At 39.8% G+C, this 19,286-nt stretch overlaps 1 protein-coding gene across 1 annotated transcript in view; it reads right to left on the bottom strand.

The window, feature by feature from the left end:
• The window catches only part of NOTCH2 (notch receptor 2), a 160,664-nt gene that overhangs the window by 38,680 nt on the left and 102,698 nt on the right, over nucleotides 1-19,286 (bottom strand). The window contains exons 6-12 of the mRNA XM_072769558.1: nucleotides 14,851-15,084; nucleotides 13,394-13,549; nucleotides 12,502-12,690; nucleotides 11,443-11,556; nucleotides 10,521-10,634; nucleotides 8,417-8,650; nucleotides 4,342-4,452 (exon numbers count right to left, since the gene is read on the bottom strand). Coding sequence (XP_072625659.1) covers nucleotides 4,342-4,452; nucleotides 8,417-8,650; nucleotides 10,521-10,634; nucleotides 11,443-11,556; nucleotides 12,502-12,690; nucleotides 13,394-13,549; nucleotides 14,851-15,084 — 1,152 coding nt within the window. The remainder of the gene's footprint in view (nucleotides 1-4,341; nucleotides 4,453-8,416; nucleotides 8,651-10,520; nucleotides 10,635-11,442; nucleotides 11,557-12,501; nucleotides 12,691-13,393; nucleotides 13,550-14,850; nucleotides 15,085-19,286) is intronic.

The following is a 19,286-nucleotide window of genomic DNA, read 5'->3' as shown; positions in this document are numbered from 1 at the left end:
ACCATTATTGGTGGTTCTTGTGGCAAAGACCCACAATCTGGTAGTGGTTGCTGTTTTCCTCTTAAGTGTTTTATTAATAACTTATTTAAAAAAAAGTTTTCTTAGCCTCAACCTCAGATTTTTTAAAAACGTTTGCCACTGGCACCAAGATAGGAGCCAGAACTCTTCAACTGCACAGCTATCCTTAGCTTCCTATCCAGTGGAGAATGAGAGAAAAACGCCTTCTTTTTCTGTCCTTTTTAGGAAGCATTTTCTCAGAAGTCACTCCTCTCAGGTTTCCCTCATTTGTTTTTTGGGGTTTTTTTTTTTTAGTTTCCATTTCTTTTATATATTCATTACTGTGGTTTCTAAGATTTTTATTTAAATTCAATCTGCCAACATAAAATGTAACACCCAGTGCTCATCTCGTGTGCCCCCATGCCTGTCACCGAGTTACCCCATCCACCCCCACCCTCATTTGCTTTAAAAACTCTTCCCAGAGTCAATTTTCAAGCCATCTTTAACCAAGAGGGTTAAGCACCCCCTTGTGCAGTCTACAATGTGGAGTGACTGCTGCTTCACTATCAAGGTCTCACCCTTATGGAGTTTCCACCCAGTATGAGAAAGGCCCAGCACAAGGCTATTGATCTTATTGGGCTTATTAGGAACTATTAAATGAGAAGTTAACCAATGTTTTTTACCCTGTAAGTACTCAATAAATTAGTGTTTAATGAAAAAAGCATGGTATAGTCCAGACTTTTTTTTTTTTTAAATTCATGAGAGACAGAGAGAGAGGCAGAGACATAGGTAGAGGGAGAAGCGGGCTCTGATGTGAGACTCGATCCTCAACCCCAGGATCACGACCTGAGCCAAAGGCAGATGCTCAACCTCTGAGCCACCCAGGTGTTCCTGGTATAGTCCAGACTTAAAGATTCTGGAACTGAATGACATAAGTCCCAGATCTGAGTTCTAGTCATTCACTCAACAATATTATTGAATGCTTCCTCCATGCTATATACTATTTTAGACACTGGCTAAAAAGATGATTAGGGAGGTTTCTGTCTTCTGGGAACTCACAGTCTTAGCTGTTTGACTCACTATAGGACTCGATATATACAAAATATGCAAGTGATATCATACAGTATATTTCTTTCTCTGACTCATCTCACTTAGCATAAAGCCCTAAAAGTCCATCCATGTTGTCTCAAGTGACAAGATTTCATTCTTTTTTATGGCGAAGTAATATGAACTGATTTTATTATTATTGCAAGATTCCTTGTTCTTAGCAGTGTGCCTATTTAGGATATGCCATTATTAGGTTAACTAAGGGCCAAAGAACCAAAAGCAATTCCATACTCAATGTTTATAAATTTGTGACTTTTGATTTTATATAGTTTTATAATGACATTAAAATGAGGATTAGGGCAGCCCCGGTGGCGCAGCGGTTTAGCACTGCCCAAGCCTGGGGTGTGATCCTGGAGACCCGGGATCGAGTCCCACATTGGGCTCCCTACATGGAGCCTGCTTCTCCCTCTGCCTGTGTCTCTGCCTCTCTGCCTGCCTCTCTCTCTCTCTGCACCTCTGAATAAATTTAAAAAAAAAAAAAAAAAGGTTAAAAAATAAATAAATAACTGATCTGCTCATGGATTTTTTTAAAAAATAAATAAATAAATAAATAAAATGAGGATTAGCTATCTTGGTAGATCTGTTACTCATGATTAGCCTTTCAAATGCTTTTTGAAAACCACTAGGGTTTGGTAGAGGGTGAAGCTTTCAAAATTTACCTGTTTCAGATAATATTGGGTTTCTAGGTACAAATAATGATTTACAGCTTAAAAATACAATCGTCTGTGGTTAAATCACGTAGCTCTAATTACAGTTGATACTTCTAGTACCCTCTATCTGGAAATTGTTGGGAATTTTCCAACAATAGTTTCTAAAATTGTGTTTAGTCTAATGTGTTTTTTTTTAATTGAGCTATAATTGACATATAATACATTAGTTACAGTATGCAACAGAATAATTTGGTATTTATATATTCTGTAAAATGATCACCATAATAAGTCTAGTTAACATCCATCACCATACATAATTCCAAAAATTTTTTTTCTTGCTCTTTGCCTATTTTTAAGTTGGATTATGTGCTTCCTTGCTATTGACTTGTATGAGCGCTTTATACATTTTGGATATTATTAATCCCTTTCCAGATATTTTGTTTGCAAATATTTTCTCCTGTCCCACAGGTAGCCTTTTCAACTTATTGTTCCTTGCTGTGCAGAAGCACTTTAGTTTAAGAAGTCCCACTTGTTTATTTTAGTTTTTGTTGCCTATGCTTTGGTTTCTTATTCAACCTATCCGCCTTTATGGACTTATAAGAAGTCAGCAAAATAATGGATATGAAGGTGAAACTGATAAAGTAGTTTGTAAAACTGAAAAGTAGCGATAGAGGTGTCCTTTGAGTTCTTTCATTTCCCAATCAGTAAGTGCAAAGAAGTCTGAGGAGAATACAGTATTTAGTCTGAAAAAGAAAAACTCATTTAAGTCTGTCAAAGCTGTTATAAGCGTTGAAAAAAAAACAAACTAGAAGTGTTAAAATAAAACAAAGAAAAGGATAAAACACCTCACATTTACAGCTCATGTATATATAATACCACAGTTGTCTGTGATATTTTCAGCAGCAGATTAAAAAAAACAAAAAAAAAAAATGAAAAAAAAAAAGTAGACAAAATCATTCCAAAAATAGAATACCATCCAGTAACCCAAATATTCCAGTTCTTGGTTCTGTAATTTCATGCTACCTTAGGTTTATTTTAGAATATTTTTAGCCTATGTCCTCCTTCCTTGACCTCCTCGGTTTGCTGAATGTCAAAAAGAGAGAGAATATGATTTACTGGCATTTAAAAAAAAAAAAAGTCTAGTGAAAGGCTTACATATCTAAAAAGAAACCACAATAGGCACCCACTTAGGCTGTCTGGTGAGGTGAGAATGGGCATGGACTCTCGAGCAGGACCACCTGGGCTGGAACCCTGGCCATAGTGCATTGGTAATGTTAGTTAACCTCTCTAAGCTCTGGGTTTCTCATCAATACCATAGGAATGATAATGGCTGTGATAATTAAATGAGATTAGGTGCCTACCACCTAGTTCAAAATAAGCTCTTAATAAATGATCACTATTCTCTTATTACCTATTTAACGAAAATGCACCTATTATCCTAGCTAGCAGGATATTTTTTGTGTATTCAGTTGGCTGTCACATAATCTTGGAGTAGCAAAAGTTCCAGGACCCAGAAGTACAGCTGGCCACTAAATATGACAGCTTTCATGATACCTGTCTTCTGAGCAATCTTCCACTGAGCAGAGATTACAGTGACCCATGTGAGCCACAAACATTACTCCCTAGCATCCACAATCATACCAAGCAGGAAAAGGGATTGTGAAATACAAAGGAAAGTAAGTTGCTGGCAAGTGAGAGACAGACATTCACTTCACTTGGTACTGAATGCCTTTTGACATCATGGTTTAAAAAGTTCTGAGGGAAATTTCTCACACTGGTCGCAAATGACCACATGGTATTTATTAAATGGTAACATTATTACATAAGTGCCTGCTTGCATGTGGCCTTGTCTAGAAAGAAAAAGATAGATACCATAAATGCCCTCTGATGGTGCCATAACAAAGAGATGTGTCAATAAGGTACCTCAGATTTCTCAGTAGCCCTTAGCACTTTTTGATCAGGAGCGTAAAAGATAAAGGCAATCTTACAAGCAACAAAAGAGAGAGATTTGTGTTTGTGTGTGTGCACACAAGCATGCGTGTATAAATGTTCTAGCTACTTATAATAATTAGAGCCAATTTTTTTTCTAGCCATTTACTTTCTGCCTCCTAGTGAGAAAAGATCTCCCTGCACTAGCCAAATTAGTTTGGTCCTCCCAAATTCTGGCCTCATCCAACAATCTCCCGCAAGATAAAGTACTCAGAAAAAAGCATTTAGTGTTTTCATAGAATTTATCTTGGCTATATTCTTATGGAAGGCATTCACTAATAAGTGTAGCAAATTAAAGGTGACAGAGATGCTATGTAACTCAAGTACAGTGACAAAAACACATGGTCTGACAAGAAATGCTTTTCAGGTAGATACAACACATGGTCTAAAAACCCTACCTAATGAAAAGCTTCATGCTTACAATTTTGGGAAGGACTATAAGTAGAAAATTGGGCCAGAGAAGTAAAGAAACAAACGTCTAGCCTTCGAAGAGATAGAGAAATATGAAACATCTGAAACATGATTTTCGTTTAGATACTCTTTTCCCAAAGTGATGGGACTGAAGAAGGGACCTCCTGACAAAATGGGCATTTGTTACCTGTGAATCCTGGTGAGCAGACACAACTGTAACGATTAATGCCATCCATACAGACCCCATGGACACAAGGGTTACTTGCACAGTCATCAAAATTGATTTCACAATTAACACCTGCAAAAATAAGAGCAAAAAGAAACCATGCAGTATTACCACAAAAATAGTATATTGAGAAATCTAAGGAGTATCTGGCCAACTCTGGATAGAGTAAAGCATCAGTTCTCCAAAGTGTAGTCTTCTGGACCCTATCAGGGTGATTATCAGGACAAAACTATTTTATTAATCATACTAAACCACTATCTGCCTGTTTCAGTGTTGGCATCTGCCCTCATGGTGCAAAAGCCAACAGGGGTAGGATTGCTGGCATGTTAGCAGGAATCCAGGAATTGGGATAGTAGTTAACTTCCATGCACTCACAATTTTTTTTTTTTAATTCATAGAGATGCAGAGAGAGAGAGAGAGAGAGAGAGAGAGAAGCAGAGACACAGGCAGAGGGAGAAGCAGGCTCCATGCAGAGAGCCCGAAGTGGGACTCAATCCAGGGTCTCTAGGATCACGCCCTGGGCTGCAGGTGGTGCTAAACCGCTGCGCCACCGGGGCTGCCCTTTTTTTTTTTTTTAATTTATTCATGCACTCACAATTTAAACCAGACAAAACATCTCACTTAAGAATGACTTTGGTGAAGAAGTCAAAATTATTAACTTTGTATTTGTATTGTATCTTGACCCTTGAATATACATCTACTGCTCTGTGTTCTGAAATGGGAAATAAAGCAGTTTTGTGGCATGCCAAAATACACAGTTACTTCCAGGAAAAGCAGTTGTTTGTGTGAGTTCTGAACTGAACATACTTTTTTCATGGACTCCCATTTTAGTTGAGAGAACAACTCACAGAGGAGCCAGGGCTATTCAGATCTAAATATCTTAGCAAACATTAAGTGAAAGAAGTAAACCTGTCCTTTCAAGAAAAACAACTGACAGTATTGTGTTCCAAAAATAAAATGTAAGCTCTTGCATGAAAACTAGAAGTTTTGAACTTATATCCACTGCCAGAAGCTTGAAACTCTCATTATTATGGACATAAGTTTTCAGGATAAATCTTAAAGGATCGGGATTCTTCAGTGCTGCCTTCCTTCTGGCCCATTCCCCAGATGAATGGTAGAGTTTGGCTATATTAAGAAAGGCTTAATTGACAATAATGAGTAACTAAACAGTAGGGATATACCAATCATAATTTTTACCATCATTTTATAAAAATACTCAAGATATTCTGTCATTTACTTAACATGAATTTAGTGATGTTTTATTTCCCATTCATAGAAAAATGCCTTGGTAGTTTTAAAAAAAAAATCTAAAAATAAAGCCTGGTAAAAAGGATATAAACTAACAAAATTTCCATGAAAAAATGTGGAAATTTTGGTTCACTCACACTTTGTATTAATATTTATTAATAATAATTAAGAATTAAGAATTTATTATGTGCAAGTACTTTGCCTCCTACCTTACATAACTTTTCTTGAGTCCTCTCACTCAAATGGCACATCAAGTTGCATTACACCCATTCTATCATGGACTTGCACCACCAGGATGTGAGCCAGGCATTTTGGATTCTACACTCTGCCACACCATATTGGTCACTCTGTGATGAATGAGGCCATGTTGCCTCACTAAGCCACAAATGAGGCAAGAGTTTCCCTATTCCTTGTATACAAGTGGACACTTTTACATGTGTCTAGCCATTGGCTGATAACCCCCCAATTACCCAAAACTGACCACAGCAGGTCATAGGAGGCTATATTTCATTCAAGCAGGAACAGACACCCTGCCCAAGATGGGCCAATGAGATTTACTCATTGCAACATTGGAATATGAACTGTGGGACCCATGGTCTACAAATGGCTCTGCTTCCTGCTAATCTCTGCAAAGCCTTATCGACAATTCTCACTTGGAATCTGTAAGATACTTCTGTGTGCTTTCAGTAAACTCTTTGTCTATTTTGTAGTTATTGTTTGTTTGTTTGCTAAAGATTCTTTAAACTAGTCAAATTGGTTTCTGTGACAACAGCTACCCATCATAAGACCACGGGTAAAAGAAGCTTCAGAAGGGACTCTGGGTGGTATATCTCATTTTAAGTACCCAGTAAATGAGTACCACAATTATAACCAGCACATTGTAAAGTATCCCTTCTGTTTATACTCATCCAAACCCCAACCTACCAACTCAGGACCATGTTATGAATGGGTCATGGATTCCTCCTCTAGAACTCAAGAGTCTATTCATAATGACTAATTAAATAGACCCATTCATCCAGGCCCCTAAGTACATGTCAGGTCTTTCTCCACCTACTACAGACCAAGATTTTTTCATCATGTCTGCATCTCTTTGCTTTAATTCTCCCAAGAGCCACAGGAAAGGATTTGATAGTTTTCTGAAAAATTCTGGATCTTCATTCTATGCTTCCTGCAAACTGCTCATATTTATTTCTTGCATTTCTCAGTGACAGCTACTTACACCTTGTCTTCTCTGTCCTCCCCAGGGAATACACCTGATACATCCTGGCATAATGATAGAATTCCAGAGAAAACAAAGTGCTTGCCAACCCACCACTCACCCAGGTTTCCAGTACATTTGTTATAATGGGGATGATAGCAAAGCCTAAAACAGCCCCACCATTCTAAAGGCATCCTTTCAATTGCTTGTAAATCTCTCAAATTTCTTTTCGTACTGCAATTTCTCATGTCTTGGGGACCAGCCCGGAAGCAAATTGCTTTTGGAAGGTTTCACAAAGATCTATTCAGCCCTTTTAGTAAGTTATCTAAATGTGGGGAGGGGAAAGGCATTTTCAACTGTGAAGGCATGGGATGTTTTTCGTATGCCTGAGCAACTCAAAAAGGACTTTGTTTTCAAACTTGGCATGTACGAGGTCCTGGATGAAGACCAGGGCCTTTGACAAGTTTGAAGAAATGGATTTGGAAATAACAAAATAAAACGAGGGTAGTTAACCACCTCCCCCACCTCTGCCCCCAACACAGGCCATTTTCTTTAAATCTAGAATGAGTTCTCAATAAATTACTCCCATGTATTGGTAGGTTCCCTTCTAACAAAGGTGCACTCTAGTTAATCTTCCACTAATACATTTTCTTTGATCTGAGACATAGTACTTCTCTGTCCATTAACCACAGTTGTGACCATAATTATTCCTCGAATAAGTAAAACAGACTCCAGTGAAACCTGTGAAATGCGTTGCCTGAGAAAATAATTCAACATTCCCCCAGTAAGGAGCAGCATGCCTTCCCAACTAACAAGCAGTCACTCAACCAGAGTTGAGAAACAGCAATGAATGTGGAGTGGGAAATAGCGGATCTGCATTCTAATTTACAATGACTGGGACATGCTAAAAAGTCTCTCCTCTCCCTGTGAATCCCCCTAAATGCCCAAAGCCCACCAGAGACACAGAGTGGAAGAAAAGTGTCACATTAAAGATACTGGATTCTTAAATAGAGAAAAAACTGAAAGCTTAAATAAATTATCTATGAATGTGTCTTGAAAACTGGACTGGCAATGGAGAAATTCATGCACTAAATAACTCATTTTCTCTATGATCATATTAGCCAGATATCTGTCAAGTTTCTGTTTTACTTTGAACTCTTTAGACACAGCAATGCTGATTCATCATGAAAGGAATAGAAGGACAGGAGGGAGGGAGAGGGGAAAGGGCCAGCTTCATTAAATTTGAGTGTGATGGAGGCTAAAGAAAAAAGGACAACCAAATCAAGCCACAAAGCCAAGAGGGTTCCCAATTTTAAATAATAATTTCAGTGTTTTGAAGTGGTATGTCTCCTTCTAATGAAAAACACACACCCAAAATCATCAGTTTTGCAAAGCTATTGTCTCTAATTTCTCCAGTGGCTAGAGACATCTGCCTCTGAGATGTTTCTGGCTGTAGCTTTGACTGTGCATCTCAGAATCAGGATTATTTTTCAGGTATCTGAGCATATGCCATGACAGTGTGAGATATCTGTGTAAACTATTTTGGGGGAACAGTGAAACCCCAGAGGAGACACAGACAGAGCAGCTTACCTGATGTGCCAGGCTGGCAGTTGCACTGGTAGCCATTCACCAGGTCAATGCAGCGACCATCATTCAGGCAGGGGCTGCTGTAACACTCATCTATCTGGTCACTGCAGATGGCACCCATGTACCCCGGGTTGCAGATGCAGGTGTAGGAATCAATCCCATCCTGACACTGGCCATGGTGGCAAGGATCAGGGTCACAGTTGTCAATGTTCTCCTCACACAACACACCAGTGAATCCTGGGAAGGAATTTTATCAAGAAGGCTTAAAATCAAGTTAGACATCCACACCTGAACATAAATGTGGCTGCATCCATTTATCCTACAGACCTCATGTCTTAAACAGTTTATACTATAGCAATGAGAAGTCAACTATTTGATTTACAAGGCAAGCCTAGAAAGTTGTGCTTAAAATAAAGTTTTTCAAATAAAATTTATAGAATTTAAATCCCTTTTTCTAAATGATCAATGGTTTCATTGCAGAGATACTTTAACTGCAGCTTCATTTCATACTGGGCTTCAATGAGGAATAGCTCTCAATATTTTTCCATTATACATTTATTTCTATATTCCTTTCTTCCCAAAACCAACATACAGATATTATATTAATGCTAACACGTACCTTATCTTCCCAATTCTGACCTTAGAGGACAGAGAACTTTTCTTTTCTTTTTTTTTTTAATTTTTATTTATTCATGATAGGCACACAGTGAGAGAGAGAGAGGCAGAGACACAGGCAGAGGGAGAAGCAGGCTCCATGCACCGGGAGCCTGACGTGGGATTCGATCCTGGATCTCCAGGATCGCGCCCTGGGCCAAAGGCAGGCGCCAAACCGCTGCGCCACCCAGGGATCCCACAGAGAACTTTTCTTTATTCCTTTCAGACCCTCCCAGAGTACTATGCTTATATACTAAGGTTTTTAATAAATACCTGTTAAATAAAATGAATGAAAACTTATTATTTAAAAGAAAAAGGGGCAAATAAAGCTTCCTTCATTCAATTCATTCTTTTAAAGAATTTTAAAGGAAGAGGGGCTCTCTTTCCTTTTAAACATGAATTCAAGGTTTTTAAACTCTCTCCAGTGAAGATTATCTCTGAGAATAATCTAGCCAGAGGAGGACAAAATCTGGAACTTCTCCAACCAAGGACAACATTTCATGAAAAGAGAAAGAAGTTAAGTGGTTCATCTGACAGGACCTAATCTAAGGAGGCCTAGTAAATGGTAATGTCCCAGTACTACCAAAATATTAATTCTCTGTTTATTTTTGTCATTTAGTTTGCTTTTCTGTCATCAGAAAGGAATCGTGTACATGATGTTTAAAATCCTTTAAGAACCCATCTTCTAAAAAGGTCTTGCATTATACCCATAACTTCTTTTTCTCTCAAGCGGTCATATAAAAAATAAATTGGGAAATCATCTTTTCTAATAATCTCTAGTCTTTCTCTATAATACTGGTCTGTGTAGGAGCAAATGTATAACAAGGGACATTTGGTTTATTCAAATCCACTCCCAAGTGAGAAACAGCCACAGATCAGAAATGTAGAATATTTGTAAGCAGATTCTTTGTCACTGTAGTAGCAGAAATCAGGAAAGAGGACCTAAACTTTCCCAGACATAGCTCTCTCTCCCGTTCAGATACACACCTGAGTGTCAAGGCCTGAGCAGTCTTTAATGCAGAAAACCTCTGCACTTGCACACAATGGCCCTTAGATTTCTAGGCCTTTGTTCAATCACTTGCCTCAAGAAACACAGAAACAGGTCTCTTGCTGAGAAGCCCCAGGGAAAAATAGCTCTCAGCTGGAATTCTTCCCTTTCCCAAAGGAGTAAGTCAAGCCAGCCAGAAACTCATCACTGCCAAAATTTGTCCCAGAAAGACATGGACACCAAATGGAAATGTCCAAGCCAGGCCACTATTGTGGTGGAGAAGGAGGCAGGTGTTGTAGAAGGAAAACAGTGAGAGCAGCGAAAAAAAAAAATATGCTAGAAGCAGCTCTCTCTTAACAGAGGGGCAGCCCATTAGTGGACTGGCTTGGTAGGGCAGCTAGAAGACAGTCTCCTATTTTGTTCACATGGACCTACCAGGGGAATAAAAAGTGAGGACAATCTTACCTGTGGCACACTGGCATTCATAGCCATTCGGGTGATCAATACACTTTGCCCCATTCAGACATGGAGTACTGGAACAGTCATCAATATCAATCTGGCAAACTGGCCCAGTGAAACCTTGAAAGGGCAGAGTGATGACAGAAGTCAAAGGACTATCCTATGTCTATCTATCTAAGGTCTACCTATGATGTCCCATGAGAAGGATGCCCAAGAGGGTTGGGTTACACTACCAGCAGAGCTTAAACCAGTGGCTCAGCAAACATAAAATTATTCTCCCAAACAGGTAACTGAGATAACTGAATAAAGCTCAGGGCATCAGAGGCAAATGCATGTGTCTCCACTTGTTTCTTCCCAGTACAGATTTCACTTCTAGTTGAAGTAGGGACTAAATGGTTATACATGGAACCCTCAAACAAGTGAGTACAGCTTCAGAGGAACTGGAACTTCTTTGAAGAAACACCATGAGAGGCTATCATTTCTGGAAGAAAAACTGGCATAGCAAAAGGAGACACAGAGCATTCTTTGGGAAAAAAAAAATTGACTTGTGCAGTCTGTTTTTGGACCCAGGGTGAAATATCTAAAAATAAAAATCTCACAGAGGGGCTTTAAGAATATGACCCATAGGGAGGGAAAAAAATCCTGAATAGCCTACAACCAAGGCTTCGGTGAGGTATGAACTTTCTGAAATATATACACAGACAGAGAGGTCATGGGCCAAACAGAATAGACTTGGACTTCTGGCCACAAAGGATTTGGATGATACACTAGCTGAAACAAACTCATTTCTGTACACACTCCTATCCCAAAGTGCTCACTTTAATGACTTCCTCATGTACAGCCCACACACACACTCTCCTCCTCCCTTCCCTGTGGTCACTCAGCTTTGTGCTTTCAAAGAAAATTGGGGCAGGTGGTGGGCACTTACCAGGTGGACATAGACACTGGAAGCGATTGACTTTATCCACACACTGACCATTGTTCACACAAGGGTTGCTCTGACATTCGTTTATCTCCAATTCACAATGTACACCTTTGAAACCTTGAACAAATTGGACCACACAAGTGGCTTAGAAAGACAGAAAGGCATATTCTAGCCAAGAAAGCACAAATTTGCAGAGTGGACTATTTCCTCTATGAGCATGAACATTTCTGCAGAAGTCAAAGGGGACTCTGCCATGATGGGAAATAGTCATTGCAAGTATCAGCAAGATAGGAGAATACTGCGAGATACCCATGTCACTGTGAAGAGGGAGAAGAGGTTACCTCCAAAGACACTGGTAAAACATAGCATGTCCCACATTCTCTGACCTGTCCCTGTTTCACTTTCAGAGCTGTACCAGGCCCACAGGGTCGCCAGTTGATGTTCTCAAAGACCAGCTGACCTGGAGATGCAACTGCTCTCAGGGTACAAGTCAAGATCAGGAGGGCCTCCCAATGCTAGAGGAGCTAAGCACCTTAATCTGGCAAAGCAGCCACTGCCATATGTCTTTTATCTAAGGATTCAAGAAATAGTTTCTGTAGAAACTATTTCATACATATAAAACTGTATGCACATTACTACGGATAAATGGCAAGTTCCTACAGAAGCACGGGTAAAATAATTTATATAAATGGAACAGTAAAGTATTTATAATATATCAGGAGATCAGAAAAGCTTACTATTTAAAGGATTCTTATGGTAAATCCTTTATTAAATCAAAGACTACTTGCATAAAAACACTCACTTCCGAATTTTTCTTACATGAAACTGATGTTGATATAAGGACTTACTTAATTTGGTCTCCATAGCTCTAAGAATTCTAGCACTGCGTACTCTAAGTAGTAGTGCTCTAAGGAGCACTACTCCTTAGAGGTCCCCTTGGTTGGGAATGCCGCCATTATTGGGAATTAAATGCTGACAGAGTTCATAGAATTGCCCACCCTAAACTGAAAAGTGCATGGCAGTGCCCTTTGTCTAACCCCACTCACTGATGGGCCCATGTACCTGGCATGCACAAACATGTGAAGCCTCCAATCTTATCCAGACAGGTTGCATCATTCTGGCAGGGGTCGGAATGACACTCATTGATGTCCATCTCACAACGAGGCCCTGCATAGCCCTTCAGACATTCACAGTGGAAGGCACCATCTGTGTTCACACACTTTCCTGCATGCTCACAAGGATTGCTATTGGCTGGAAAACACAAGCACTGATTATTGGGATCAAAGCACCCTGATGGACTTTCCACAAATGTGGATTACAGAAGTAGGTCTGATTGTTACAGCATTAGGGCCAGGCCTTTAATAATCTGATTCTCAATTTCGTATTTTCAAAGGAAAGGAAAGGAAAGGAAAGGAAAGGAAAGGAAAGGAAAGGAAAGGAAAGGAAAGGAAAGGAAAGGAAAGGAAAGGAAAGGAAAGGAAAGGAAAGGAAAGGAAAGGAAAGGAAAGGAAAGGGAAAGGAGAAAGGAGAAAGGAGAAAGGAGAAAGGAGAAAGGAGAGGAAAGGAGAGGAGAGGAAAGGAGAGGAAAGGAAAAAGGAGAGAGGAGAGGAGAGGAGAGGAGAGGAGAGGAGAGGAGAGGAGAGGAGAGGGGAGGGGAGGGGAGGGGAGGGGAGGGGAGGGGAGGGGAGGGGAGGGGAGGACAGACTAAGGTAATCTCAACTCTCGTGCATCTCTGCTGTTCTTCTGCCCAAAGTGTCGTCAAGGTGGGGCTTTCTATTAATAATCAGGTACAGACCTTCCATATATTCAATTTTCAGAACAGAGTATATGTTCACACAGAAAGGTTGTTTAACAGTGGGCATGTAACAGGAGAGATCTGAGATTTTGCTTCTGTCTGAATGCTTGCTGAGCTCTATAGATACCACGAGGAATAGGAAAAGTTCCACGTACTCACCCATAGCACACTCATCCACATCTTCTGTACAATCAGCCCCTTTGAAGCCTTGAGGGCAGGTGCAAATATACTGCCCGTTCAGGGGGTTGGTATCACACAGTGCCCCCTTGTGGCAAGGATTGCTGATGCATGCATCATCCAGATGACATAATAGACCTGGGATGGGGCAAAAAGAACAAAGAAAAAATGTCTCTTACCTGAGGAAGAGTTTTCTCTTTCATGGAGGAGGGAAAACCTTATGGTCACCTCACCAAAATCCAATATGGAGATTTAGAGGCAACTTCCCCTTTACCTAATCCTACCTTAGGGACATGCTACAGCTAGCAGCAAGCCAGTAGTTTCTGCAGACAACCTTGCTGCTTTGACCCTAAGCCCTCAGCTAGACCTCTCCTCAAGGGTCAAGTCATCCACAGGCCAGAAAGTGAGATGGCTAGACGATGAAGATAACTTTTTGACAGTGCTACTATATTTAGCAAATAAAAAGAGAGGATGCCCAGTTCAATTTGAATTTCAAATAAACAATGTTTTACTATATATTCTAAATATTGCACTCACTTTATATTTTATTTAGCAATCTACTTTCCCCCAAATTATGCTACCTGATGATCAGGGGCCACCTTAAAAGGAAGGAAAAAAATAGCTGAACATCATCAGCCTATACTAGGGCAGCCTTTTAATCATGTCAACATTCCTGGCTCAAGTGCCCTCAGCACTCCGAAGGTATTACTAGGCCCCACGTTCTGTGTAGTTCACATGGGAACTGGATTTTCCAGTCTGCAATTAGCTTAAGAACAGGTAACCAAGGCTTCTTCTACAAAGCTAGGGGTGGGGCTTTCAGAAAGGCATGGATATGAAAAGTCCTGGGCACAAAGTTCTCTCAGTTAAGCTAACTTCTTCCTCCATGGTCCTCCCCTTCACTGCTCTCTACTCCTAGGACTGGGAGCTGTTAACTTGAGAGTCTAGAGCAATATTAACTTTGCAGTCAGTAAAATTCCTCCCTTACAGGAATATTTCCATAGACACTGAGGGCTGGAATGCATTCAAATGCTTCTCTCCTCCTAACTCCTTCAAAGTAAAAAGTTCCTTCTCAAAATGAAGTCCCTAAATCCATTTATTAGTAATTTTATCTTAATTTCTGAGAAGTTTATCTTAATTTCTGAGGTGCTTTTCTCTCTCAGATCTTAAGGTGGTCAATAAATGCTCCTAAGGCAATAGCCACTAACTTCCATTTTTAGGGTATGAAAAACTGAGGTATACAGATTTGAGATGAGAGCCAAAAGTCCTCAAGAAGAAGACTAATTTCATAGTACTTCGGCTAGCAATTATATTTCCAGAACACTCTTGAGTAATATGTTCCTACAGATGCTAATTAAAAGGACACAACTTGGGGAGTCAAAGAGATCTTGAATGCTCTCTGGCCCCTTCCCTGAACTCCAGTTCTGTGCTGCTGGCCTTACCTGCCTTTCCTTCTGGGCACATGCAAGAGAAGGAGGCCACACGGTCAATGCAGGTGGAGCCCGGGGTGCAGGAGGCAAAGGCACAGTCATCAATGTTCTCACTGCAGTCATCTCCACTCCAGCCATTAACACATACACAGCCATAACCCCCATTGCGGTTGGTACAGGTGCCTCCATTCTGACAAGCATTAGGTTGTAGCAGACACTCATCCACATCCTCTGTGCAGAACTGTCCTTTGGGGGAAAAATGTCTTTGATTAGGGCTCTCAAGTCTCAAAGGATTAATACAATACTAGCTCCCACACATTCTTCACCCTCATGTGACCTGCCTGAAATTAAGGCAAGCAGATCTCCCTGCAGACTAGGTCTTCAAATGAATTTTAAGGCTACCATGGCTCATCCAAATGATATTTATTTCAGACAAATAACTTAAAGAAGAATGGAAATTGCTATCCCTAGAAATTATGACATGAGAATTGAGCCAACCTATCAAGGAGATTAGTCTTGTAGCATCCTTGATTCAGTTAAATCCCTGAGACAATGAATATGTAAGTGAGAAGAGTGAGGGAAGAAGAGCATATGAGATGAGTAAGAAAGATTGAGGAGAAGGACCTTACACATCAAAATGTCAGGGCAGTTATTCTATGTCCCTGCTGTACCAATGTTAACATCCTGGTTATGATACTATACGATAGTTTTGCAAGATGATGTTACCATTGCGGGAGCCTTGGTATAGGATACCTCTCTGTATTAATTCTTTTAACTGCATATGAGACTAAAATTATCTCAAAATAAAAGGTTTAATTAAAAAACAAAAGAAGGGCAAGCACAGGTAGAGAGAAGAGATGAAGGACAATGAAAAGCCTTGGTAAACTGTGGAGGTGAAAGGCAACACTGAGATGATGAAACTGGAGCAAACTGTGCATAGCCTAAGGCATCCAACCTTCAAGAACATGGATTTGTGGAGTAAAACACAGAAAGTTGACACAGGGTAATAGAAGATAGAAAAATGATCAAGCTGATCAGCCCGAAAAAGAGCCAACTGAAGGATGATATACCAGACTGCTTATGGATATAATGCAGGCCACTACAAGAGCAAAGAATGGAGGACTATGGAAAAGACTCTCAGGCCTTTGGACAAAGGAACAAAAGTATGTCTTCAACTTATAATCAAGGCATCTTTGATTAACAAGCAGTTTAGTGCCAGATCACTTGAGTTATAAAACAAGTTAATGAATCGTCCTTATTAATACCAGTTTCAAGAGCTACGAAAGGGAATTCATATTCAGATCATCTGAATTCTCTAAAACACAACAGGACAAGTGACTGAAACTTTAAAAAATCTCAAGGTGTCCTTTAATTCTTTGTAAAAGAACTCAATGAATAATTCAAAAAGGCATTCTGGTAAAGAGACCTCTTAATGAAAAAGCACATGATGTTTATACTCAGAAAATGCCAAGGCTATCCCTAGTCCTCAGAATACCAAATAATAATTCAAGTGGCTCAAGTATTTTCAGAAGGGCTTCAATGTACCCAGCTGCATAGCCATCATTGCTAACAGAAGTTAGTTGTGTCTGATCTAACCTAACTGACCATCTATCTTTTACCCCTAATATATACATCCATTATTATAGAACTAGTATCACTCTGTTGTACTTATCTGATTGCACATCCATCTCCCATCATTTGCCTACAAGCAACCTCAGTTCAAGAATATATTTTTGTATTTGTAACTAAGATCTCACTGCCCAGGATGGCAGGATGGGAATTTGGGCATCTCTGGAACTCTGTGCTCATCACCTTCCTTCTGTGTGCTTCTCCTCAACCCCACTTCATCCATATAATTATTTTTTTTACAATAATTCTTGAAGGAGCCACCATGTTTTTACATGATCGTGCTCTCCTACTTGAGCTGAGAGATCCAGGATGGGTATCTGATACAAGCTATATCACTGTGTCCCTTTTCTAAATTTTTGGACTAGGGACTCTTTGCCACATGGACCAAAATGATAAGTGGGCTGGTGACAGACAAAATGATATGGGTAAAATCAGAAGTAAACAGAAAAACAAAATCATGGTGGCATTCACGTTACTGGTTCCAGTTATTCCTGAAGCCCAACCGCTCCTAATGAGAGATGGCCCTTCCCACAGGTATCCTAATTCCAGATGGGGATCTGTCAACTGCAACTCACGGTATTAACTAATACAGACTGAATGAGTGAGTACATGCATTGGCAATCATTTCCCCCAAGGCAGATGATGTCATTTATTACAGAACACTTTGCTCCCTTACTATATGGGCAGAATGCTACCTCAGAGTAAAAACAGATGTGTAATTAGGATACAGATGTGATTTAGAAATGAAAACATGCCCAAGAAGTAGGTGAAAAGTGGCTGTAACCTGGAAATTACTGAGTGTTGTCTCTTACACTTTGTTCAAATATCTATGCTACCATCAAACCAAACTTATTTGCTTGAATGTGAGCAATTTGATGTTATTTTTCTTTTTGACTGGCTCTGTGATAACTCTAAGACACTGAGTGTTTAAAAATATCTTACATGTATTTCTTACGCAATATAATATCCAGACACTTAAATATTATAGTAAGACAGACTAGGTAAAAACAACAACAACAACAACAACAACAAAAACAAAAACAAAAAACAAAAAAACAAAACAAAAATAATGCTTGGAATGGGAATTTGGCACCCCTGGGAAAGGAAACCAAGAGTCATTGCTTACCTGCAATGAACCAGGCATTGTGCTTGAGCTGTCACAAAACTTATCTCATTTATAGTTGAGGAAATAGGCTTGGAGAGGTAAAAAAACAAAACAAAACAAAAACAAAACAGAACAAAACAAAACAAAAACTTGCCTAGCATGCGGCAGGGAGTGCAGGAGAAGTGGTATTTAAAACAGAGCTGCCTGCCTCTAAAACTCTTAATAAATACTTGAAGTGTGAGTCTGACCATATGAAAACCATCTTTGTGCACCATGGCTTCCCAAGTGCATGAAGGCCTAAGGAAGTAGAGAGGATAAAGCAGGAAGAGGAGGATTAAAATCATTACATGATCAGATTACTGGAAAAACTTAGGACTCAAAATTACTATCCAAAAATAAAATGTACTTTTAGGTACAGTTCACAACTTTTTCAATGAATATTGTTCTTAAAGATTAGAACACCTGACAACTGTGTATCTGCTAGATACGGATTGTTAGAGAAATCAAATCTAAATAGCTGAAAGCATACTGACTGGCTCACAAGTTATTTTCTACAAAGTGGATCATTTTTCTCTAAGATTCAGGCACATTTCTCCAAAAAAATATTCCCTTCCAGGCTCATTTCTGCCAGAATGTTTTTCTCTGCATTCCAATTCTATCAACCAGAATGAGGAAAACGGTAACCTGGGTGGCCACCACAAGTGTATGCTCCAAAATTCCCAGGGGAATGTCTGCTAAGATACTGCAATTCATGCCACTACTTCTTGCACAGGAGGAAATCAATGCAGAAGCCTAAGAATAAGAAATATAAGAGCTGGAAAGGTGAAGTAACCTTCCTAAGGTCATAAGCTAGTAAATACGAGCACTGCCATTCAAACCCAGACCAGCCTGACTCCCAAATCTACTGCCCTTCTCACTGTAGCACAGTTAAGTTTCCAAGCCTTGGTTTTGATCAGTAAGATCTGCAGACAAGGTCCCTGATCCTAGGGTGTTAAAGCACACCAAGAAGGCACAGAAGCATGCAAAAATTAAAGAACATCCTTGGTACAAGTGAATAAAGGCAGAAGATCACTACATATTGAAATAGAAGGAGCTTATGGCAACCATCTGGAGGGGTTGGGTGCACTGTCTGAGGTCATTGGGCTTTCCCACTACTCCACAACAAGAAAGCATAAATGCGGGCTCCAGGGAGAAGGCAGGCACAGTGAGGGTGGTAGAGCTAGGTTTTGAAGACATCAAAACAACTAAAAGGTATTCTCTGGGTAGGGTTTAAAAGGAGAAAAGGTTGGAGATCATTTAAGGTTTTGAATTCTAGTATGAATTCTAACGTGATACAACAAGCAAAGGGGAGTTATTATAGGCTCAGGGATAGGGGAAGACATGATCAAAAGTGGATTTGAAGATTAGTCTGCCAGTAAGTAGTATATAGGAGAGACTAAAAGCAAATGGTTCTCTGTTAGTAGGGAGAAGATGAGAGAGTACTGTTATGAGCTACCTAGCATATAAACACATCTGGTAAAAAGGGAGAGCTGTGTTGGATCCATGTCCTCCTCAGCTACTAAATCTTCCACCCAAACAAGTCTCAGCATGGATATCATCTGTGTCAACACATAAACTTTGCTGGTGAACTCCCAAAATATGTTGCACAATGCTCAGTTAGGCAAGTTTTTCAGGGCATCAATTATCCCTCTTAGTAACTGCCACCTGCCAGATA

Source organism: Canis lupus, chromosome 12, assembly GCF_048164855.1.
Source record: "Canis lupus baileyi chromosome 12, mCanLup2.hap1, whole genome shotgun sequence".
NCBI classification, from domain to species: domain Eukaryota; kingdom Metazoa; phylum Chordata; class Mammalia; order Carnivora; family Canidae; genus Canis; species Canis lupus.
Note: the sequence above shows the minus strand (reverse complement) of the source record. Positions and strands in the feature narration are given on the sequence as shown.